The following is a 25,528-nucleotide window of genomic DNA, read 5'->3' on the forward strand; positions in this document are numbered from 1 at the left end:
ATTAATTACTTCATCATTTTTTCAGTCTAATTCTTTAGAATCATTTATGCAATGGAATAGTGGTCTATGTTTTGGCATTTGGTCAGCAATGTAAAGCCATCCACCATTACCATGGCTTACATTCACAACAAAAGATACAGCCAAATCAAATGATCAGGTTAAAAAACCAAACAAAACAACAATCCACATATCAGCCTCTCCCCCGGCCCACAATAAAACACCCAGGAAACAAAACAAATACAAACATTTGCCAACATTTAACACATGTGACAGAGGAGATGGTTAATGTCTAACCTTTATCCACTGGAGATTTGTGTGCTTGAGCTTATTTTGAAGTTTATCCTGCTCTTCTGGGCTTATGGGAGCACTTACAAGTGCTGTTCCTCCGGTTTCATTTAATTGTTTTAGAATTCCCTGGCGCAGGGGCAACTCTTCCACCAGTAACTGAAACAGACAAATGCAACAACGTTTAAAATGAATTACAGCACAATTCCAACTGCCTTGTCTTCAGTTCTATTGATTAGTCTATCAAAATGAAACAACTTGACCGAAGGCCTAGTGGTACCTCAAATAGCAACAGTTTTCTACAGAGCACAGAGCTAATGGACTGAAACACCCACTGTTCAGTAGATAAACCTTCCTGAAAAGGACCAGATTATCTATCCCTCACAGATTTTTTTCACGAGAAAAATGTTAGATGGTAAAACAATACCCCAAACAGAGTTAGAGTCTGAAAACATATCTCTATCACAAATAGAACAATCTGGGTATATTAATCAACTTCTTAGATACCATAGCATACCATAGCATGCCACTGTGTAAGAAATTGCAGACCATTTTAAGAGATAGCTAATATTGAGAATATTATGTATGTACAATGTACACAGTGCCAGGCACTTTGTTAATCTCCTCATAGCTCAGTTTATGTTCATATTATAATAATTATATGAAGTAGATCCTATTATATTATTTTATATAGAAGAAAACTGAGACAGAAGGGTTAAATACTAGCTCCAAGGACACAAAACTAGCAAGCAACAGAGCTGTGATTCAAACTTAGGTTGTTTCATTCTAAACCCTTATTTTTCACTCCTTCACATACCTGAATTTCTCTTATTCATTCAGCATCACATTATGTATGCCCTTTTGCAATACCTTCAAAACACAACCATGATGTTGTGTTTTATTTTTTGTCATCTAGTGTTGCAGTGTCCTGTATTGTAGCCACTAGCCACATGAAACTATTTAAATTTAAATTAATTAACATTTAATAAAATAAAACTTCAGTTCCTAAGATGCACTAGCCACCTTTGAAGTATTCAAAAGGCACAAATGGCTAGTGGCTATAAAATTGGTTGATGTAGAACATTTCTATTATCATAGAAGTTCTATTGGACAGCCCTGATCCAGATTGTCTGAGCAGAGGATCCATGGGAAGATGTCTGATTAGAGACATCAGTTGCCAGATCATCTCAGAAAGAAGGAAAAGTTTTAGATGGGGGGAAAAAAAAACATAGATCAGGTGTAATTCTAATAAAAAAAGTTTCAGAACCTACCAGAGATTCCACAGGAAGAAGTTGCAGGGCAGAACAAGAAAGAGCACGATATTGCCAGAGATTAAACTCTGAGAGGCTTGGAGCCCAGTGGAAAGGGCAGGTGGGGGGTTTATTTTTCCTACCCTCACACCTCTGGAAGTCAGCAGGTTTCCAAGCTGCTGGAGAGCTTTTCTACCCTCACAAGCCCAAAAGCTGCTGCCATCAGTAAACTTGGAGCTTCTTGAGGATAAACCACCAGGCTGCCAGCCCCCTCAGGGTCACTTTCCCATCACCACAGACACAAGCCAAGATGGCCAGCACCATATTGCTTCTCCGCCCACTGTGTGCCTTTGTCTACACCCAGGGAGTTTCATACCTTCAGTTTTTATGTAACTTATTCCCACACCAACATTTCCTAACTCCAGCCCAGACTACAGTGGCCATACAGGGGCCAGTGGCTTATGGGGGATCTGTGTGAACCCAGAGCTTGGACATTCTGGTGGGCTGCCTCCCAGAGAGGGGAACAGAGATGACCAGAGCACCAGCTCACCTCCACTTTGAGTTTTTACTCTCTTTCCCCTCCCCCACATACTGCTGCCTAGAGGCATTGGTGCCCCAAGGGACAATTGAGTCAAGACTCTCAGGAGTTGTTGCTTCCCCTCTGTTGGTGTGTCCACTACAACAAAGCTCCAACAGAGAGTGGGGCTCACAGCTTTCCTCTAGATGACCTGTAACGGACCAAGAGGTGCTGTGATGTGAGTTCCCTGCCTGCCAGCCCCCCTCCGTGCTGCTCACCTGGCTGCTCCAGCAGAGTAGGACATACCTCAAAGCAGAGGGACATTAAACCTGCTAGAGCACTCCATGGGCAAGTTGGGACCAGCATGCTTCTCCCTGAATAGTCAAGGATTAAACTTGGGGGATCAGAGGACAGGCCCACAGGCGGGACTTCATAACCCCAGGACTCAATTGCGTTGCTCAGAAACACAGAGGGGAAATTTGTGAACTAGTTTTAGGAGGCAAAGGAGTCTGCATGGGCAGAACTGAGAGGAGAGTACAGTATGGTTCAGACTCATAGCGTACTCATGGAGCAGCCCTCTTCCCACAGGAAAGCTACACTCTCAACCCAGGGTAGAATCCTCAACAGGGAAGCTCCCATCCTACAGTGCCACTGATGGTGAGCTCAGCTAGGTTGAGTTTCTGCCTGTGGCCAAATGACAGAAGGATACCTTGGGGTAGGAGAGGAGGGAGAAGAGTGAAATCCACTCCTGACAGCCAAACAGTGAATCCCAAGCTGTCCCTCCCACATGAGCAGATTTTCTGGCTTGGTGGGGCCACTTCAGCCCATCCCTGGAGGCTTTCCCAAGTGACCTGGGAGCTGACCTTTCACCCCTGCTGAGACAGCTCTTTTGCCTGCCTTTGTGGAACTGGAATGCAGGCTTACCTGACCAAGCCCCATCTAGCCTCACTCCTCTACCCACCTCTGCTGTGATGGAGAATAAGGAGTCCCCTGGGGGCCCCACTCACCACCTAGGGCATTCAAATGCTTCTCCTGAGAGCCAGTTACAGGTCTCAAAAAACAACACTGCAGCTGGCTCTATCTGGTAAGTGCCACCTACTGGCAGGGAGGACAATTTGTATACCTCATTACAGCATTACTGATTCAATCATGCAGGGTGTGGCTGATTCTTACGAGCAACACCTACTGTCTAGGAGATTAAACTAGGCATCCCAATATAATTCACACTGTTAAGAAGACTGCAGGACTGGGGAGAGAAATGATTTCAAAGGCCTCCACCTTCCATTATCAATAAGAGACAGGGAATCTGCCCACACACATAGCTCACTACCACTGCAGCCTACAAACAACTAGCAAGTGAGGAAACCACCACGCTACAGATTATTTTGACTAAAGTATCCATCTGGAACCTGGACACCCATAAGAGCATTCATAAGCAAGCCAAAGGTCCTTATCCAACATATGCTACAGACACAGCTTTAAGAGTGAGGTAGGGGGAAACCCCATTTCAACAAAAGAAAATCCAAAAACAAGAAGCAACAGCTGCTCCAGATGAGAAGGAATCAGTGCAAGAACTCTGGAAGAATGAAAAATGAGAGTGAAAAGATACCCTCAAAGGAGCACACCAGCTCTCTAGCAATGGATCCCAACCAAAATGAAAATATTGAAATGATAAAGATTTCCAAATATAGATTGTAAGTAAACTCAATGAAATCCAAGAGAACATGGAAAACCAAATGAAAGAAACCAGAAAAAAACAATTCAGGAAATGAACAAAAATTTACTAAAGAGATGACATATTAAAAAAAATAGTAGAACCTTTGGAAATGAAAAATTCATTTAATGAAATAGAAAACATGGTGGAAAGCTCTAAGAATAGACTAGAGAGCAAGCAAAAGAAAGAATTTCAGAGTTTGAAGACAACTTTTTCAAATTAATGCAGTCAGTCAAAAATAAAGAAGAAAGAATCAAGAGGAATGAACAAAGACTATGAGAAATATGGGATTATGTAAAACAGCCAAATATAAGAATCATAGGCATGGCTTTACAGAAATAAAGGAAATAATTGAGGAAAACTTCCCTGGTCTTGCTAGAGATTTAGAAATCCAGAAAGAAGAAGCTCAATGAACACTTGGGAGATTCACTGCAGAGAGAAAATCACCAAGACATATAGTCATCAGACTGTCCAAAGTCAACATGAAGGAATAACTCCTGAAAGCTGTTGAGAAGAAAACATCAAGTAACTTACAAAGGAAAACCCATTGAGCTAACTGCAGACTTCTCAACTGAGAAGCCAGAAGGAATCATGGCCCCATCTTCAGTTGTCTTAAACAGAACAAATGCCAGCCTAGAATTTTGTATCCTAAAAAATCAAGTCTCATATATGAAGGAGAAACAAAGACTTTACTTGACAAGCAAATACTGAGGGAATTTGTCACCACCAGACCTTTCCTGTAGGAAATACTTAGAATGGCATAATATGTGGATCAACACAATAGATACTCACTAGTGTAAAATCACACAAAAGCTAAAGCTCACAGCTCATATAAAACAATCACACAAGAGGGAAAACAAAGCAATAAGGTATACCCAACATGATGAACAGAACAGCAACCCACATATCAATTCCATCACTCAATGTGAACAGTCTGAATGTCCCTCTCAAAAGATGTAGGCTGACTAAATAGATGAAAAAATACAACCCATGTATCTTCTGTCTCCAGGAAACACATATAATCCACAAGGAGTCAGAGAGACTTGAGGTGAAAGGATAGAAAAAAATATTCCATGAAAATGGAAACCAAAAGAGAGCAGGTGTAACCATTCTCATATCAGATAAAGTTGACTTGAAACCAACAATAGTAAAGAAAGACAAAGATGGTCATTATATAATGGTAAAGGGATCAATTCAACAAGAAGACATAACAATCCTAAATGTGTATATGCACCTAGATTGTCTAGGAGAAAAGAGAATCAATGCATATTTATTAATAAGTAAATGCAACTAAATATGTCTCTTAAATGGATTATCAGTTATACTGCAGTATGTGACACTCTATACATTTAGGAAAGATCAATTTCTAAGAACAGACTGAGTTCATTTTTCAATGAGAACCATCTTCAAATGGTTCTCAAAGTTTTTAATTTTTGAATCTCAAATACCTAGTACAAGGTATGGCATATAGTAAGTGCTCCCTCATTGAATTAAACCATATTTTAATTTATATACTTTATCTCTTGTTCAAGTGAAAATTTCTAGTTTCATAAAACTAAATGGTTAACATTGGACCCTAATTTATGTGTGCAAACTAACTGAATCATTGATAAAGGAGCAATTCCGTTTTCTTTGATTATGTGACCTTGTAAAATGAGGATAATAGCAACCATTTTGAAGGTTTGATATGAAGATTAAATAAAATAACAGATGTAAATGCATCTAATACTTGGCACATAATAGGAGATGATTAAATATTAATTCCCCTTCCCCTTTCACCTTCCCTTCAACAATCAAAATAAAACAGATCCAGAAGAGCTCCTGTCCTAAAACTAAAACCATGAAAGTTAATCCAACTGCACAATCAGAGCATGTCAGTCACCCAGGTGAGGTAATCAGTAATAAGCAGACATCACAGTAGGAAGATATGAAAAGCCACTTGAATAAGCTGGCTGTCTATTCAACCAGCACACCCCCCACCCCAGACAAAATAAGCCAAACAAAACATTTCTTCAGGCGAATATAATGCCTTTCATTAGAGGCTGAAGTAGTAGGATTGATTTGGCAATGAAGATTTTTCCTAAGAAATGGGATTTTTTATAGACTCTTTCTAAATCTGGGATATATCCTAAGACAGATTGAATAAGTGATTCCCTTTTAGATTTATATTTTATGATTCTACACTTTGTTCTTTAATTTTGAAATTATACAAAGTCATAGAATTCTCAAATAAGTCTAAACTTAATTTATAAATTAGTTTAGAAAACAGCTTCCATGCATTATATATATTTATATGCATGTATTGAATCTATACATGTAAATACATATGTATAGATTCAATATATATACATTATATAGACACACACACACACACATATATATATATATATACACACACTCGTTGGGAGCCACTGGGTTAAGACAAAATAAAGTTGTAAGAAAAACACTTTAGTAAGGAACTATAAATAACCTAATGGGCAGAAAATCAATGATTCAATTAAAAAAATAGATTCATATACTCTTTATACAAGTAGGCCCTGGGGAATTTTAGAAAATAAAATTACCTTGACTTGTTCAAGCTTTTCTTTTAGCTGTTGCTCATTTCCAGGTTCAAGTGGAATGCTAGTAACGTTATCTGCTTCCTCCAACCATAAAATAAATTCATTTAAATCTCTTTGAAATTCTGACAAGATATTCTTTTGTTCTTCTAGCCTGGAGAAAGAAGAATAAAATTGTTATAAACAACATATTTCTCAAACATTTTTTAAAGCAAACTGGAAAAAGAAAACACTGCAAACACTTAAAAAAATAAGCAATTTAAAAGAGGTTAACAATACATAATTTATTTTAAGAAAAGTCATTCACTTTGAACAAAGCAATTTCAATTTTTCAAAAATCTCTAAAAGATAAGAGATTAAAATTGGTCAAGAAATATTCTGATTTAAAAATTCAGCACTACTGACATTTAAGGTTGGCTAATTCTCTGCTGTGAAGGGCTATCCTATGCACTGTAGGATACTTAGCAGCTTCTGTGGCCTGTGCACACTAGATGCCAGTAGCAACTCCCAACTCCCCCAATTGTGACAACCAAAAATGTCTCCAGGCATTGCCAAATATACTGGGAGGGGGTCAAAATTGCCCCTGGTTGAGAACCACTGCACTAAAGTAAGTATAAAACATGGAGTCACATGTTTTAAAATGCTTAATTAAAGTATTTTCATAGAAAATTATGGGACTAAAGTAAAAACAAAGTATTTTTTTAAGTAGCAACTGTTTTATTTGCTCCCAATTCTATGGGTCAGGAATATGGATAGGGCTTAGTTGGACAGTTCTGCTCTATGTGGCTTCTGCTGGGTTTAAAATAAAAACACTAAATTATTACATGTGTAAATGTTTTCCAAATTATGACTCACAATCTTTTTTGGAGAAAGAGAAAAATTGACTTAACATACTTGACATATGTTGTACTAGTGGAAGTTTTTAATTATAAAAATGCATATACTACAAGTTAATTAGCCATAAGTTTATTCTTATATATTGTATTGTAAGACAGCTGAACAAAATTGTTTCCACTTAAGATAATTTATTTTTTTTTGTATTGTTGTCTTTGGGGAGCTATATACCTCTTCCACGTATGCTTTTAATTAGAATATAAAATACACATTGGACAGTGCACATATAACTGTATAGCTTAATGAAGTTTTAAAAATTAGATACAATGTATAACCAAAGAAAGAAATAGAATGTTACTAGAATCCCAGAATCCCCCTCTTGCCCCCTGATAATCACTACCTCAGAATGTAAGCAGTGTCCTATTTATTTTTATTATTTTTCCTGTACCGAGCATTATGCAAATGGAATCATATGGTATATACTCTTGTATTTTGCCTTTTCCACTCAAAATTCTACCTATAATAATCCATTTTGAATATAGTTTTAGTTTGTTCATTCTCATGGCTGTATATTGTTTAATTATGTCAACATATCACTGTTGATGGACACTTGGGATATTTCCATTTTTTTGATGTTTAGCTAAGAATTTTTTTTTTTTTTGCTTCAAATTAACAAATGTTTATTGAGAGCTTGCCATCTTCCAGGAACTCTACTGGGCATTAGGATTAAGGATGGATGTTATGTACCTTACCTTGAGGATCTTACCATCCATGAGAAAAAACAAGCATATAAACTAAGGATTATGATTGAGTATTATAGGAGGATAATTTATTTCTAGGAAAGGGCTTGGGAGATATTCCCAAGAAGATAATGATCTATCTGTCTCTCGAAGCATGAGAGCTACCCCATGTTGCAGGAATAAGACAGCTTGCTCAAAGACAGAACCTTAAGAGAACTACAATTACACTCATTTTCCAAACCAGAATCTTTGCTAAGCCAAGGCTTGTCTATATTCAGTTTTGCTATTTGATGAGAGCTTGTTCAAAGATTCTTCTAGGACATGTAAGGTGACATTCTTCCCTCTCTATTCTTAACACAGGAACCAGGGGTATTCTGTGAAACCTCAAGTTAGGTTATGTCACCCCTGCACTCAAAACACTCTTCAATGACTTTCCAATTCACTCATAACAAAAGCCAAAACATTACATTGTTCTACCAGGGTCCAGATCTGGGCTGTTCAATATGGTAGACAGTATCACATGTGGCTACTGAGCACTTGAAATATGGCTTGTACAAATTGAGATGAGCTGTAACTGTAAAATACATAACAGATTTTGAAGACTTAGTACATAAAAAGGAATGATCCCTGTACCTTCTGCTCAATTTTGCTGTGAACCTAAAATTGCTCTAAAAATAAAGCCTATTTAAAAAATTTTTAATGTGAAATATCCCATTAATATATTTAATATATCATATCTGGTTGAAATGATATTTTTAATATATTGGGCTAAATAAAATATATTAAAATTAATTACACCCTGTTTCCTTCTACTTTTTTGATGTGGCAACTAGAACAAATTAAATTATATATGTGACTCACTTAGTTTTTCTATTGAATCATACTGATCTATATGATCTGCTGATTCCCTCTCTCCTTACCTCATGACAACATTTCCATCTACTTTCACTTTCTTTTATCCTTCTTTAGAGCCTCTGGCCTCCTTGCTGTGTTCCTCAAGTACACTAAATGGGTCTCTGCTTCTGAGTCTTGGCACTTGCTCTTCTCTGCCTTTCTGGCCCTTCCTTGAAATATCAAACATGGCTGGCTCCCTCACCTTCTACAGGTCTTCCCTGATGACTCACCTTAAAATTGCACCTCCCCTCAAATTCCTATTCTTTCTCCCTATTTTATCTTTCTCCTTAGTTCTTAAAATTAACATACTCTATGATTTGGATATTTATTTGGTGTGTTGTCTATCTCATACACATGAAATTAAGCTTCCTGAGGGCAAGGATTTTTGTATGTTTTATTTACTGCTGCAATCCTTGCTCCTGAAACAATCAATGCCTGGCACAGAACAGATGCTCAATAAATGATTGTTGTATGGATGAATGAATTCTCACATCATTCTATGTAATCTCGCATGCATTTATGTTCTAAAATAATCATTCTCATTCTTTGAAATGTTGGTTATGAAACATGGTTGAATGTACCCACCAATGTACACTATAGTATTTCATCCAATTAAAGACACCCTCAGTTGCAGGCTGTAGAATATTATATTATCACTTTAAGTACCTGTGAGGTAGACAGTGGAGGTGGAGTGAGGAATGCTGCCCATTAAACTATGACACATCACTTTTAAGTTTTACCCTGCAATGAAATGAGTTCCCTGAGGTTTATTATTATTTTTGTCATTTATCCCTCTTTCGTGTGCATAAAAAGTAAAATATAAGTGAAAAACTTTGGAAACATTGGTTAACATATTCCTAAAATGTCCTCACATTTAGAGTATGACTATCCTGTATCATTTGTCCTTTCAGAGTTCATCTTTTTCCATACAATATCATCCTCTGTGGCATCAAGAGTGTTGGTGATATAGCATTTCTTAAGCGGGCTCCATTACTGTCTCCATGATTTTCTTTTAAGCTACCTGTGGCCTGGCCAACAGCAATTATAAAGCTCATCTTTATTTCAGTGATGTTAATGTGATAAAATGTGCAGCTTAGAATAGATGAAGTTTAGTTAATTTGTACAGCCTGCTATCACTGACATAGAGTGGCTGCTATCTAGTTGCTTGCTGGTTGTTTTAGGATTTTTAAAAAAAATCTTAATGTAATGACAGATAACTGCTTTGTTTGTATGAAATTATAAATGGAAGTTATTATGACATTACTTGCCTGATGCTTGAATTTATTTTCCTTTGATAGAATCAATAAAGTTTTGGCATCAATTTCCATGGGAACTAGTGTTTGATTATATGAGTTTTTGGCAACAAAAAATATTTTGACCTGTCTTGTGTATGTAATGACTAGTGTAGTTGGCATTAATGGTTAGTGAAGTATTTGAGATTTATGGAAGAATGATGAGGAGATCAAGCTGGTAAGGTGGCTGGAGGCCAGGTTAAGGAAGTATCTAGAATGTTTCTTATCTGTTTTAATCTATAGGTGATTAACTACTTATAGGCTTTTAGTAGGAAAAGATTGGTTTCATTACAAACTCACTGTGGCTATTCTATGGCTGATGATAGTGGGCAAGGGTGATTAGTAAGACAAGAGACAGAAATCAATTACGAGACTATCATAATAGGTCAGGCAATAAAGTAATGAAGGTCCAAAGCATGAAGCTGTAGCAGAGGGGAAAGGAGATGACAGGAAAAGTTTAATATTTAGGAGGAGACTCAATAAGACTTGTTGATAAAAGGAAAGAGATTGGTATTGGTAGCTAACAATTATTGAATAACTACACAGCAGCGACTGAGCCAAGTATCAAATCTTCACAACCCTACTATGAGATGGCTACTATTATCTCATCATTAATAGATAAAAAAATGAGGCTTAATACTTTTCCCAAGGTCATACAGCTAATAAGTGATTCATTGTTCAATCATGGGCCATCTGGATCCAGAGCCTTTGTGTTCTTAACCTGTCCTGCATATTGCATCTCATCTAAGAATACTTGCACCTTTTCTGGCTGGGGTAGTATTTATTTCAGCTGAGAGTAGATTTTGTTGTCTCATATATTTAGGGGACATTACCAGTTTTAAAAATTTGAGCGATCTGGAGTTCAGAGAAGAGAAGAGAAGAAACCTGTAAACAAGGACTTTGGTTATAAGCAATGAGTTGGTGGATAAAACATGGTAAGCTAACTTTTGAACTAACAATTAACATTTCATATTTAGCATATTCTGAGTCCATCCTTTCACATTTTAATAAATTTCATCATGGACAAATCTCCCTTATTTAAATTATTAATAAAAAATATAATAAGCCCATTTCACAGCTCTTTGTTGATTTCTCATGTATGTAACTCTGTGGCTCTTGCTCTTCCTCCACTCTGAGTGCTTGGACATGGAAAGCCAAATAAATGTATGGGGTGCTCTTTTGGCCCCTCCAAAAGCTACACAGATCTGTGAAGGAGTTCTGTAGCTTACCAACCTTCAGTGGAATCAGGGGATGCTTTTCCCTTCTTGTAGTCTACAAACTTTTTTATCAATGATTCCCTTGAAGCCTCTACCTTTGACTTTAGAGAGATGAAAGAAGGGAAGAGAGGGAAACGTTCCTTACTACAAATGCTCCAGTCTCCACAATGCTTATGAGCCCCTCCCATCTGAGTCTTAATGTTGACTGGGATATGGAGCACAAAGGAGTTTAGAAATTGCTGGTAGGTAAAGGTAAAATACCACTGTTGACTCCGTAAACCCTATGGAAAAAATCATCAGTCTCAATTGCTGGCAGCTTGTTTTAAAATGTGGGATAGGACCATATTTTGTCAGATTCTGGCCTTAGAAACAATTGTGGAAGAGGAAAAATTCTACTATTGACATACTTTATTTGTTTAAAAGTTCTAAGTTGGTTCAACTCCTTGAATCTAGATTTTAAACGTTTATATCTTTTCTCTATTCTTTTTGTAGATCTTTGTCTTCATTAGTATTTAACTCCAAATGATCTTGCACAGTGTTTCAAATACTTTTAGTTTAGTAAAATCTTGCTAAACTCTGATTACATTTATAAAACCTAGACAGATTGGTAAGGCTTTATAAGATTTTCAATTTTCATCTAGAAACATACAATGTTAGGGAGAGAAAACCCTAAAATCAGATAAAAAAATTAATAACCCTCAAATTTAGAAAATTCCAAAATTAAGTACCCCCTCACTTCAATTATGTCTCAAATTATTTACTTGTGTATTTTTTCCTCTCAAGAATACCCAGCCAAGAAAAAAAGGGGAGATGTACTTATTATAATTAAGATTTATATATTTAATTGGGATCAAACTCTATAAACATTCTCTACCTACTTTCTTCATTTAATATTGTACTGTATCTCCTTAGGTCATTAATTACACTTTGAAAAATTGATTTTTTAGATCTGAGTAATGAGATATATATGAGTATCCTATATTTCACCATTCCAGTGTTAATATACATTGTGTTTTCAATTTTTCATTATAATAAATGACCCTACAACAAACACATTTGTTTATGCATTTTAGTTCACATTTTACCGCTAATTTCCTTGGAATAGGAAAGAAAAGTTAACAATAAGTATCCTGTGGATTTAAATACACATTGCTGAATTTCTTTGCAATGCTGATACTGAGAACACTCACAAACTACCACCAACAGTTAGAAAATACTTGTCTCACTTTTACCACTATTGAGATTTATGATATGTATATTTGATAGGACAGAAAAAAGCTTGTTACAGATACTTTAAGTTTTATTTTAATAGGGAAGTAGAAATGGATGTGTGCGCATGTTTGCTATTTATGTTTCTACTATCAATTGTCTGCTATGTCTGTTGCCCATTTTCCTCAGTGTTTCATTTGTAAGAGCTCTTTTCACATTTTCTTAAATATGTATTTATTGAGAATATTTTTTCCAGCTTCCATTTTTGCCTTTTACTTTTATTTATGTTTATGTTTGTTTCTAAATAAAAAAAATAATCATTAGTATGTTTGTTATTTCTTTCATTGATATTATTCTTACATCTGTGGCCATTCTATCATTGTTCAGATATTCACATTTATTCTGAGTCCTTATACTTTCATTTAAAAATACCTGAATATTTTATTCCTTCTTAAATTCATATAGAGCTAGGTTTCTGACCTTGAAGGGTTTTTCAGAAATTCATATTTTTCCCCAGCATAATCTTTTCTCTATTGATTTGTGGTGATTTCTACATCATATTTAAAATTTTTATATTGCTAAGGCTCTTTTTGTTGATCTACTATAGATTTTTGTGACAGTAATGCATTACTTCAATCATCGTACCTTTAAAATATGCTTAATTTCTAGTAGGTTAAACCCCCTCTCCCACTCTAGTTATTCTAACTTATGTGTATCATTTGATCAAATGATATAATAATTTTCATTAAGGATTTTGATTCAGGTTGCATTAAATCAACCAATTAATTTGTGAAGAATTGCTGTCCTTCCAACATAATTCTGCTAAATGTTCTCTGTTTACAGTGTATCCGGACACTGAGAGTATCCAGGACTTATGCATGCACTATAAATAATTAAGTACATTTTATAATTAACCTTCAACATCAGTTTGAAAGGCAGCAAATTGCATACGATTTTATGGATATTAACCATACACTAATTTGGAAAATTCTTAAGAACTCCTAGCTAGAATAAATCATCACTTAAACAGTAAAAGCTTTGGCTGAGCTTTTTGCCGTATCTTTCTTTTTACACGATGTTTACGGAAAACTTTTTTTCTGATGATTTAATTTTTTTAAAAGTACAGCATCTTTACAAATATGAAAACATTTGGTAGTCATATTTGGTCTAGATTTGTTTTTTATACTTTGAAATATAAAATGATCGTGCCAAAATCCCACCGGGACCTTGTTATAATCTGCTTTTCCAAACGCATGTGTTTTCTGAAATTTCAAAAGCCTCGATTTGAAGTTTTAAAAGCTGCAATTGGAATTTATGTATTCAGATGATTGCAGAAAAGCAAAGGAACACAGTTAGCATTTCTAGGCTTGTCTCTTGACAGAACAGTTAAACATGCTTTATATTGGCATTCATCACATGAAGTGTTATTTCTTTGTTTACCTACTTGCTTAATGCTTATGGTAGGATTTATTCAGGCATGTGGTAGTAATAATAACGAATGGGATATTTAACATTATCCATCTGCAATTAAGTGCTAAATATTTTACTTTCAGAGGCATTTCAATACATTTGGCTATTATTTTTAAAGAATGTCTTCTGTTTGAAATATCGGCTCTGTCAGTGTTTACATTATAAATGCTCCTACAGTAATTGAAGGAACCACATATTATGATGGTGAAAGATTTGCATTATCAGAAAGAAAGAGCTATCTCTATGTTGCTAAATTCAATGAATTTAACATTAACGCTTAATGAACATTTTCTGTGGTGCTGCTCTTATGGTAAGAGGAAAAGACTGTCAAATCACATGACATGATTTTGGTTGGAGGGATCTACCAAGTGTTTTAGGCAAAATGCTAGATATTTTCACATTTGAATTCTTGTAATACTCAATGTATCCTTTGTATTGCCTTCCTAAGGCTGTCACTGAAGAAACTGAAGCTCAGGAGATTTATATACCATATATCCAAATATAAGGTACTATCCCATTTTCCAAATGAGAAGTCCCCCTCCAAGTTTTTTGATCAACTTTAACATAGAAACTTTAGAAAACATACAATCATCACTTGTCTACATATCATGCTTAATTCATTAATTTGATTGTGCATAGTACTTTAAAATTATATAACACAAAATATTATATTAATTAGATCACATTTCCTCATTTACATTTTTCATGCAAAAAATTTGTTCAAATTCTTCACATGCATCTTTGACATTGAGATTTACATCTGCATGGGTGCACTTTTTGAGTCTCCTAACTCAGTTTCCCAGAAGGCATCATCTTCACTTATACTCATGTGGCCTGAGGTACAGTACTGCTGACTCTATGTGTAATGTTTCGCTAGGAATTTTATTCTAAGCCACAAGCACACATTTACATAAGACAGTTTTATATTATGTAAAGATAGTTTTATCATCTTTCTGTGCCATATGTCCATGAGACACACAATGTAACCACTTACTGAGTTACTTCTAACAGTATTCTTTCCAGAGCTTGTTTACAAAGGCATCCAGCTCCTGAAATTGTGATGTCATACTGCCAAAATTAATCCCTACACTCTGTTAAATTTGTTTTCTTCCAGGTTTTTTTTTAAATCTCCTCTATTAGGCAATCTCTACAAGCCACCAAAATAAACATAAATTGAGATTAAGTCTAGCCAATATGTCATTCCCAGACAGTACTTTGTTGTTTCTAGCAAAGTAAAATAATTGAATGTATCTGCAATTTGAGAAACTTTAGAAGTTTAGAAGGATTAAAATATAAGGTGACTCTTAAGGAAAAAAAAATCACTAATTTTTAGTCATGTATAGTACCTTCCCCAGGTCATACCCTTATTAGGACGTTATCAGAATCAAAACCCAAGCATCAACTCTATTTAAAACCAACATGCATTCCATACCCGTTTAGTGCTTGAGTTCTGCAATTAGACATTTGTTCATTTTGCTTAAAGTTTGTGCCTTGTAAAAATGAAGTGCTTCTGAGAGGGATAACATTTCAATGCTCCTCGATCATTTATGCCTCACTACTAAGGAAATGATTAGCAACTGGTGGATAGATATGGAGAATGGCAGGGAAAAGCCTGAAGCTTATCTATGAGCATACCTGAAAGGAAAAAAGTCCAAATCTAAATGCTGTCAATTATCAGCTGAGTGTGAGAACTTGAGCAAGTTACTTAATCTCTACAGTCCTCAGTTTACTTGTCATAAAATTGGGACAATAAACACTTCATAGTGTGGTTGTAAGGAATAAATTTGCTCTCAGAAACCCAAGTTTTAGCTTAGTGCTTCACTAACAGCATTCAACAAATAGTAGAGAAAACAAAAGGAGGTACAAAAAGGGAGAATATGGATACTGAACTTTCTATCTTAGAATTTTGCCTAAGTCCATGTGCTTATATGCATAAAAGTATTTATAAAGAATATATCAGTGTTTTTTTAACTTTTTGGTGAGTTGACAACTCTATTCTCTTTTCTGGCAAACCACCTTGACAAATTTTTCTGGGGAAACACAAATAGAGTTTTAATGTCAATATGTGAGTAAATGTGCCACTGGATGAGTCTATTTCTAGGAGAAGCAGATGTATGGTTACAATGCAACAAACATTTAATTTACTGGTGTCCAATGATATGGCAGTGAATATAGGTGATGATCCCTGCCTTGTAGAGCTTACATTCTATTGGAAGGAAGCAAAGAAACAGTAAACAAGATAAATAAAATATTTAGATTGTGACATAGTGATAAGTGCTACAGAGAAAAAATCAAGCAGGGAAGGGAGATTGAAAATCTTGAGGGGGGATTAAGGAGTAGTTGCAATTTTATAAATGGTCACCAGAGCAACCCTCATTGAAAAAAAGGGCATTTGACTAAAAGCCTCATGTCCTGACAAGGACTGGCTAGCTCCCTGTTGAACAACTTGACTCTTAATTATGCAGCTAGTTGTCATTTCCCAGTCTCTTTGCCATTAGATGTGGCCACAGGACTGAGTTCTAGCCAATAAAGTGTGAACAAAAGTGATGCACATGGATACCAAGCCTAGCTCATAAACCCACCTTCACCCACCCACCATCACGTATGTGATATTCCTTGCTCCCTCTCTTTCTAATGTAGACAAAGCACAGTGATTTTGAAAGTCACATGTTAAAGATATCAGAGCCACAAAATCAAAGTACCCTGGGGATCCCCGACTCACCATTTCAAGGGAAGCTGCTTGTTGATCAGAAAAAAACTTTTTAAAGTTTGCACAAGTAAGAAGTTTCTATTAGGGTAAGCCAGGGAGAGTTGGGGTTTATTTTTTATAACAGCTTGACTTAAGTTAGGTAATACAGAAATCAAGGAGTTGAGGAAGAAAGCCATGCAAATATTGTGGGAATGAACACTCTTAGCAGGAGTGTAGTCAGAATATTGCAACAACAACAACAACAAACTGAACAAAATGTTAGGAATGGAATGAGAGAAGAAAAGAGCAGTAGCCAATGTGGTCAAAAATCCTAATCTTAAGAGATTCTATTAGGTTATTACATATGAAACGTGCAATTTCCTTAAGTACTAAGTTTGGCAGTTGGTATCTCTGACATTTCACTTTGACACTTCCTGCTTTATTTTTATTGTGAAGGTACATCCTCTTTCCTTCAAACCCACAGTTTGGCTTGTGGTTATCTTTCAAGTTTTTAGAGCAATTTTTGTGAAACCATGAATAAGTCAAAAATTTCTGTTATTTTGAATATGAGTTCCATGGAACCAATACTGTACAGACAGCTCAAAATATCAATGAAGTGTTTGGGAAGGGTGTGGCTAATGAATGCACAGTATATCAATTGTTTGAGAAGTTCTGTTCTGGTGAGTTTAATCTTGAAAATGAACTATGTGAGGGACCTGAAACCAAGGTAGATAATGATGAGTTAAAAGCTATGGTGGAAGAGAATCCATCTCAACCTACACTTGAATTAGCAGCAAGGTTTGACGTTGCTATTCCAACAATATTGGACCATTTGAAACAAATAATCACAGTAAAGAAGCTGGATAGAGGGGTTCTGCATGAATTAAACCAGCATCAACAAAGAAATCATCTCAAAGCTTGCCTTTCTTTGCTGTCACAACATAAAGGCGAACCATTTCTATATCGTATTGTTACATGTAATGAAAAAATGGATTCTTTTTGACAATCATAAGCATTTGGCACAATGGTTGGATAAAAATGAAGTGCTGAAACACAGTCCCAAACCGAATATTCATCAAAAAAATCTAACGGTGTCTGGTGGTTTAGTGCTTGCATTATCTACTACAGCTTCATGAAACCTGGTCAATCGATTATAGCAAATGTCTACTGCAACCAGTTGGATGAAATGATGAGGATGCTTGTGATTAAACAGCTGAGATTGGTCAATAGAGACAGGTCAATCCTCTTGCAAGACAATGCTCAACCACATGTCACACAAACAAGTCTGGTCAAAGTACAGAGGCTGGACTTGGAAACTCTGTTATCCACCGTATTCACCAGACCTTGCACTAACTGACTACCACTTCTATTTTATCACATTGGCACTGGGGAGTTATTGAATATATGAGGGCATGATAAGAAACATTTTAGAATGATATCTCATGCTACGCTGTCAAGAATGGGTAAGAAGGAGACAGTCCAGGCTTTGGACCACTTCTTGGAAGGAAAAACATTCAATTCTCAACAAGCTATGGAAAATGCCTTTCACAATTTCATTGCCACTCACTCTCGAGGCTTTTTTGCTGCTGACATAAACAAGCTAGCGTTAAGATGTCGATAGTTCAGGCTAATACTATGATTAATTGTACTGCTTCTTGTTTGGGATCTAATAAATTACACTTTTGATTTGAAATCAGACATTTCATATTTAATGATCTAAATAGAATCCCAAGGCTTTCATAATTCATATTCCCCATCAAATTCAGTTCTTAGATAAAAAGAAATTCTAGAACAATGTTTAGAGGGTCCCAGATTGAACTCTGTTCTCCAACCCTACTTTAATAGGTCTGATTGACTAACTGCACCCCAAAATTTCCCCTAGATTTTTTTTTGTGTGCTCCTTACATAGGTGCTAGGACAGGCTTCTGAAAACTCTCAGGATTCTCTGACTCTTCAACTATCAAAGACAGAGTGACATCAGCTATCAATAAAGCCTGTCACAAAGCCATTGTCATCTGGTGGAAAATGCAATGAAGCATGTATGACTTCAAACAGTTTTTCTGATTTCAATCCCAGTTAGATTTTTCCCTTCTCAGACATTGAAAACATTATCATCTCCCTGCCTAAACTTGCTCCTCTGTCAACTTCAATGGATGGCTTCACCAGCTTCCAATTTCTCAAGCTTGAAATCTGGAAGTAATCCTTGATTTCTCCCTTTACTTCATTCCCAGAATGTATCAATGTCCTCATCGTTCCACTTGAGACTTCTCTCTTGAATCTACCCACTTTTCCCCATCCTCCCTGACACTGCCTCCTTCTCTCATTCTCTCTGTCTGATTCCTAACAGCTTTTCTGAAGCTGCTTCCCAATTGGTTTTTTACCATGTTGTCTCCTTCTTACCCATTCTTGACAGCGTACCATGAGATATTATTCTAAAATGTTTCTTATCATGCCCTCATATATTCAATAACTCCCCAGTGCCAATGGGATAAAATACAATCTCTTTAACATGAGTCAAAAAGCTCTCTGTGAACTGGTCTCTACTTCTCTTTCTTCATCTTTCTTTGCATTCCATAATCCACTGAACAACTTATTCTTCCTTGGAATTCAGTACTACATCAATGTCAGGACATTTCATACAATGTTCACTCTGCTTGGGATGCCTTTCTACAAATCTTGATCTTGGTAGTTACATTTCCAATCTCATGTTAGACATCACTTCCTTTACGAAGCTTCCTTGATTAATTAACACCCCTACTAAGTATAGGTTATAAGTCCTGTTATGTAGTCCCATAGCCTTTCATAATGTTTCTATCACAGGAAATATTGTAATTTCCTGTACCCATCAATATATTATGATCACCATAAGGGCAGACACCTTATTGTGATCACACTCTATTCTTAGTACTTGGCATACAGTGTTCGTGCAGTCCTTAAATTAACAATCTCTGAATGATGTCATATTAATTGTGTATCTGAGAGTAATAACATTATTCACATTAGTCTTGGGATATTTTCATGAAGAACAACGTGTATGTATGGGGAACAGGTTCTGTGTAAAATGAACTAAATTCAACCAGGGAAAGTTATATCCCAGGGGTTTGCAAACTATGATCCATGAGCCAAATCATGCCTACCACCTGCTTTTAGTAAATAAACCTTTGTGGGAACAGAGCTACACTTATTCATTTACACATTTTCTATGACAGCTTTTATGCTACAACAACAGAGTTGAGGAGTTGCAGCAATGACCGGATGGCCCACAAAGCCAAAAACATCTACTATCTGGCACTTTACTAAAGTTTACCAACATCTACTATGTGCTAAATCCCTTATGAATCCAGATGCAAAAATTCTCAATAAAATCCTAGCAAACCAAATTCAGGTGCTTATCAAAAAAATAATCCATCACAACCAAGTGGGCTTCATCCCAGAGATGCAGGGATGGTTCAACATATGCAATTCTATAAATGTAATTCACCATATAAATAGAAGCAAAAACAAAGACCATATGATCCTCTCAATAGATGCAGAAAAAGCATTCAACAAAATTCAGCACCTTTTCATGATAAGAAAATTTAACAAAATAGGCATAGACAGAACTTACATAAAAATGATACAAGCTATACATGACAAACCCACAGCCAACATCATACTGAATGGGGAAAAATTGAAAACATTTCGACTTAGAAATGGAACCAGACAAGGTTGCCCTCCATCGCCACTTCTATTCAACATAAGGTTGGAAGTCCTAGCCAGAGCAATCAGACAAGAGAAGCAAATCCAGGCCATCCAAATGGAGGCAAAAGAGATCACTCTTTGCTGACGACATGATCTTATATCTAGAAAACCCCAAAGATTCTGCCATGAGACTATTGGAATTGATAAACAAATTCAGCAAAGTCTCAGGTTACAAAATTAATGTACAGAAATCAGTAGCATTACCATACACCAACAACAGTCAAACTGAGAACCAAATCAAAGACTCAATTCCCTTCACAATAGCAAAAAAGAAAATAAAATACCTAGGAATATATTTAACTAAGAAGGTAAAAACCTCTGCAGGGAGAACTACAAAACACTTAGGAAGGAAATAGCAGAGGACGTAAACAGGTGGAAAACCATACCTTGCTCATGGGCTGGTAGAATCAACATTATTAAAATGTCTATACTACCCAAAGTGATCTACAGATTCAATGCAATCCATATTAAAATACCAACATCATTTTTCTCATATCTAGATAAAATGATTCTATGCTTGTTATGCAACCAGAGAAGATCCCATAAAGCAAAAGCAATCTTAAGCAAAAGGAACAAATTGGGAGGCATCAATTTGCCAGACTTCAAGCTGTCCTACAAGGCTATAGTAACTAAATCCCTTAGACACATACTAAGGAATTAAAAGTATGAGAATTCTGATATATAATCTTTTCAATCAGTTATATGTGTGGTCATGAAAATGTGTATAACCATTAAAACTAACTCTCATCATCTGAAATAGTCATTAGTACCTTACTCAATTATTTTTTCACAAGGCACCACATGAGAAGAGCTAATAGGAAAACTGGACATTGCACCTGATTATATTTATTCTGTTTAAATTTACTAAAGTATGCAAATATAAGACACTAAATCTACTTAGCTTAGAATCAAACATGGAAAATAAATAGTAAAATGACACTTCTGCCTCATGTTCCTCCTTTCTGCTTTTATATTATTCAAGTTTCCTTCCGTATTTCTCTCTTTCTTCCAACCAACCCATAACCAACTTTACCACTTCCTTTATAATTTCACATCCTTTTTTGTTATTCAGTCTTTTTTCTCTGGATTTTATGGTGATTTTTATTACTGTGCCTATATTTTGAATTCCTCAGGCTAGTCATAATTTCCAACCCCAGCAAAATGTCATCTATTGCCCCGCACTGTGTACATATCCAGTGGAATGTATATACATTATATAGAGAAGAAAAACCACAGCTCCTCAGAGAGAGAAAGGCAACATTTTGTTTACCACTTTCATCTTGCAGAAGAAAAGGCAAAGGGTAAACACGATGGCAGGTAAGTCCTTCAGAAACACAGATTATTATTCCTTTAAAAAATATAGCTACAAGAGGTATAAATATAGTCCCATTCTCTTAAACAGTAGTTCCTGAAATGTGGTCTGGTGAACTCTGGGGGTCATTGATGCCCCTTTAGGGGGTCTGTGAGGCCAAATCTATTTTAATAATAATACTAAGATGTTATTTGACTTTTTCTTTCTCATTATTTCATAATGTTTTTCACAGGTTATATGATGTGACAAATGGCAGTACATTGAATGTAGAAACAGATATAAGAACCAGCTGCCTTCTCTTAAGCTAACACTTAAAGAGATTTGCAAAAGTATAAAACGATGTCACTCTTCTCACTGTTTCTTTTTTGTTGTAAAAAATGTAGTTTTTAATGAAACATTTGTTTTTTATTTCAACATGCAATTTTAAATGAATTAATAAATATTTCCAACATTTCTCACTTTTAATTTCAAATATGGTAATCTACATAAACTAAAGCTCTTTGGAATGGAATCTTGAATAATTTTTAAGAGCATAAAGGATGCTAAGACCAAAATGTTTCACAACCTTTCTTGTAGAAGAGCTGAACGCCAAAGTTTAGTAGCCCATACAGTAAGTGAGGAGATCATTTTTTGGAGAAAAGAAATACTTCCTTGTCACTGGGTATAAATAATGATACCTCTTCATGTATATCATAAAAAAGATCTCAGACAAGTAAATAATCCAATATAAAATGAAAATTAAAACAATCCATTAGGTACAAAGAACTCCACCAAAAACATTCCAGTTGGAGTCTAGAAATTTGCCAATTAATTTATAAGAGATAGAAGAAGGTGAATAATACAGGCCAACTAACATAGAGCCAACTTTTATAGTTAATGAACTACCTAAATACTTAACTGGGAGTCTATGTGATAAGCTAGGCTATGCAGGGCGTCTTTAAAATATATACAAACTTGCTCACCTAGAGATTACAATGCACTGAGGCAAGTTGGCTTATCATTAATTTAGTTTTTTTATCAAGAAATATTTGAGTGTCCATAATGTATCAGACACTGATTGTGCTACATGATGGGCTAGTTACAAAATGTTGGCATGCCATTCAGAGATGGAGACATCTACATAAATGGATTTCTTTAAAATATGATAAGCATAGAACAATAGCTATGTATTCACCAAACATTATGTATCTACTAAATGCCACACTCCATACTGTCTTAATATTAAGGATTGAATAAAATAGACCTAGTCTATATCCATTTTGAGCTTATAGTATCATGGGTAATATCAACATTAAACTAATAATCATACAAAGAAATTTATTAATGTAAACTGTAAGTGTATAGAGTAAAAATTCATATTGTTATGAGTACTCTTTCATTTATGAACTATCAACTTAAGAAATTTCATAGATATGTTGTACCTAAAGGCAAACATTCATTAAATTCTACTTCTCCAAAGAAACAGTATCAGTAGTCAGACATAGTTACTCTAGTTTTGGATATCATGTCTTACTTTAGAATAAGATGTGTTTCTTCTGTTTGTGTATATTTTGGAAATGTTTTATAAACATTATTAACTTCATTATAGGTGATGAGTACAAAAGCAAAGAGAAATTGTTGAAAGTGATGAGGAAACATAGAAAATAACAATAATGATCCAAGACTCTCAACAGTAAGAATTCTCTCCAAAGAAGTACATATGGCCTAAGAACAAATGTATTTGACGTCATTTGGAATGTAACCTGTTCCTAAGGAGAAGAGCAATGGATCGTATTTAGATTGAGAAGAATGTGGTGGTTTTAACAGTGAGTCCCTCTGAGTAAGTGACATTGAAGCTGAGCCCTGAAAATATGTAAACACTGGCTGGATAAAACATGGGGGAAAGCTTCAACACAGAGGAACTAGTTTCGCTTAGGGAACAAAAATACTTAGTGATTCAGAGAAATTGAAAGTAGACCAGTATAACTAAAATCTGGTGATCAAGGTGGAGAGTAGCAGGAGATAAGGCCAGAGGGAGGGGAAGGTAATATCTTTTACCAAATTATCTCTGAGTACAAAAATTTGATTCTACATGAATTTTATTAGTGCATTATTTATTCTACCATCAATATCAATTATTAAATTTATTAAATATTGGATATAAGGTACTGATGAACTTAGACAGTCTATCTGATAGATTATTCAAACTTGGTTTTGACCTGTAAAGTAGACTACTTCACTTAGCTAGGCACACATATAAAATAGTAGGATCCAAACGATATGTTTCAGGACTTTTTTTAAACAGACATAGTCACATACGACAGAGTCAAGGCATTGTAAACTGAAATATAGGTTTCCTGGTTCCTAGATCGATAGGACAGAGAGCAGACTGACACAGTATTGAACAGAAAATGCCTCTGTAGGTCTATGAAGATTGAAGGGAGCCTTTTTCTCTCTCCACTGGGAGCTGACCACCATTATCTCTCTGCTAAATAGAAGAGAGTTGTGTTTCTATTCTCCAGAGAGAATTGATGGCTCCTAAAAAAAGTACCACATCATTTCTTCACTATAAGACTCAAAAGGCAAAGTATAATGACAACATGTGTAAAAATAAAGACCATTAGGTAGTAAATATTGCATACATACATTTGTGTCATATAACTATCGGAGAAAAATAAGATCATCCTATCAAGAAGTAAGCATAGTCATACCTCAGTTACAACAGATAATTAGGATCATATAGATACCAATTTTTTAAAACTTTTTTTTATTCATTTTAGCAGCTCTATTGAGGTATCATAATGTGTACATAAAGTGTACATAACTAATGTAGAGACCTTCCCCGACTTACAATAGTTTGACTTAATAAGCTTGGACTTTACAGTGGTGCAAAAGCAATGCACATTTAGTGCACACCTTAACTTAAACTGGGCTTAATTCTCCCACCTCACCCTCTGGAATAGCTGGTACTACAGGCATGTACCACAAACAACACCTGGCTAATTTTTCTTTTTGTAGAGACAGGGTCTTGCTCTTGCTCAGACTGCTCTCTAACTCCTGAGCTCAAGCAATCCTCCTGCCTTGGCCTCACAGATTGCTAGGATTACAGACATGAGCCACCACGCCCAGCCTCTTCCAGCACTTTGAATATGTCATTGTATTGCCTCTGGCCTCCATTGTTTATGATGAGAAATTAAATATCAATCATATTTTGTTCCTTTGTACATGATAATTTTTCTCAAGCTCTTTGCAAGATTTTTACATTTGTCTTTCAATAGTTACAATTGGTACTATTTCAATAGTTTGATGTTTTGGATTGTTGATTTATTTGTATTTAGTCTATTTGGACTTTGTTGAGCTTCATCATGTTTGTGAAGTGTTTGACTACTATTTATTTAAATAATTTCTGTGCCCTCTTTTCTTTCTGCAACTCCCATAACACCAATGTTCATACACTCAGTGTTTCCCACAGGTCTCTAAATCTTGTTCTTTTTTTTTCATTCTTCTTTTCCTCTGTTCTTCAGATTGGATCATTTCTATTTATTTACCTTCAAGTTTACTGATTCTTTTTTGTTTCATCTCAAATCTTCTCTTAAGCACCACTAATGAATTTTTCATTTCAGTTACTTTACTTTTCAATTGTACAATTTTCATTTGGTCCTTTTTTATAATATATGTATTTTGTTGAAATTCTCTATTTGTCGTCACTGTCATCATATTTTTCTTTAATTCTTTAAATAGTGTTTTCTTTAGTTCTTTGGAGGCATTTATAATAGGAGCTCTGAAGTCTCTATCTGCTAACATCTGGGCCAACTCAGAGACAATTT

At 35.4% G+C, this 25,528-nt stretch overlaps 1 protein-coding gene across 15 annotated transcripts in view; it reads right to left on the minus strand.

The window, feature by feature from the left end:
- DMD (dystrophin) overlaps positions 1-25,528 on the minus strand; it is a 2,109,452-nt gene that overhangs the window by 778,481 nt on the left and 1,305,443 nt on the right. For all 15 annotated transcript variants that reach the window (XM_012756891.3, XM_012756894.3, XM_012756895.3 and 12 more), the window contains 2 exons: positions 6,331-6,478; positions 295-444 (listed from right to left, as the gene is read on the minus strand). In XM_012756891.3, the coding sequence (XP_012612345.1) occupies positions 295-444; positions 6,331-6,478 (298 nt within the window). The remainder of the gene's footprint in view (positions 1-294; positions 445-6,330; positions 6,479-25,528) is intronic.

The sequence above is a fragment of the Microcebus murinus genome, chromosome X, assembly GCF_040939455.1.
Source record: "Microcebus murinus isolate Inina chromosome X, M.murinus_Inina_mat1.0, whole genome shotgun sequence".
Taxonomy (NCBI): Eukaryota; Metazoa; Chordata; class Mammalia; order Primates; family Cheirogaleidae; genus Microcebus; species Microcebus murinus.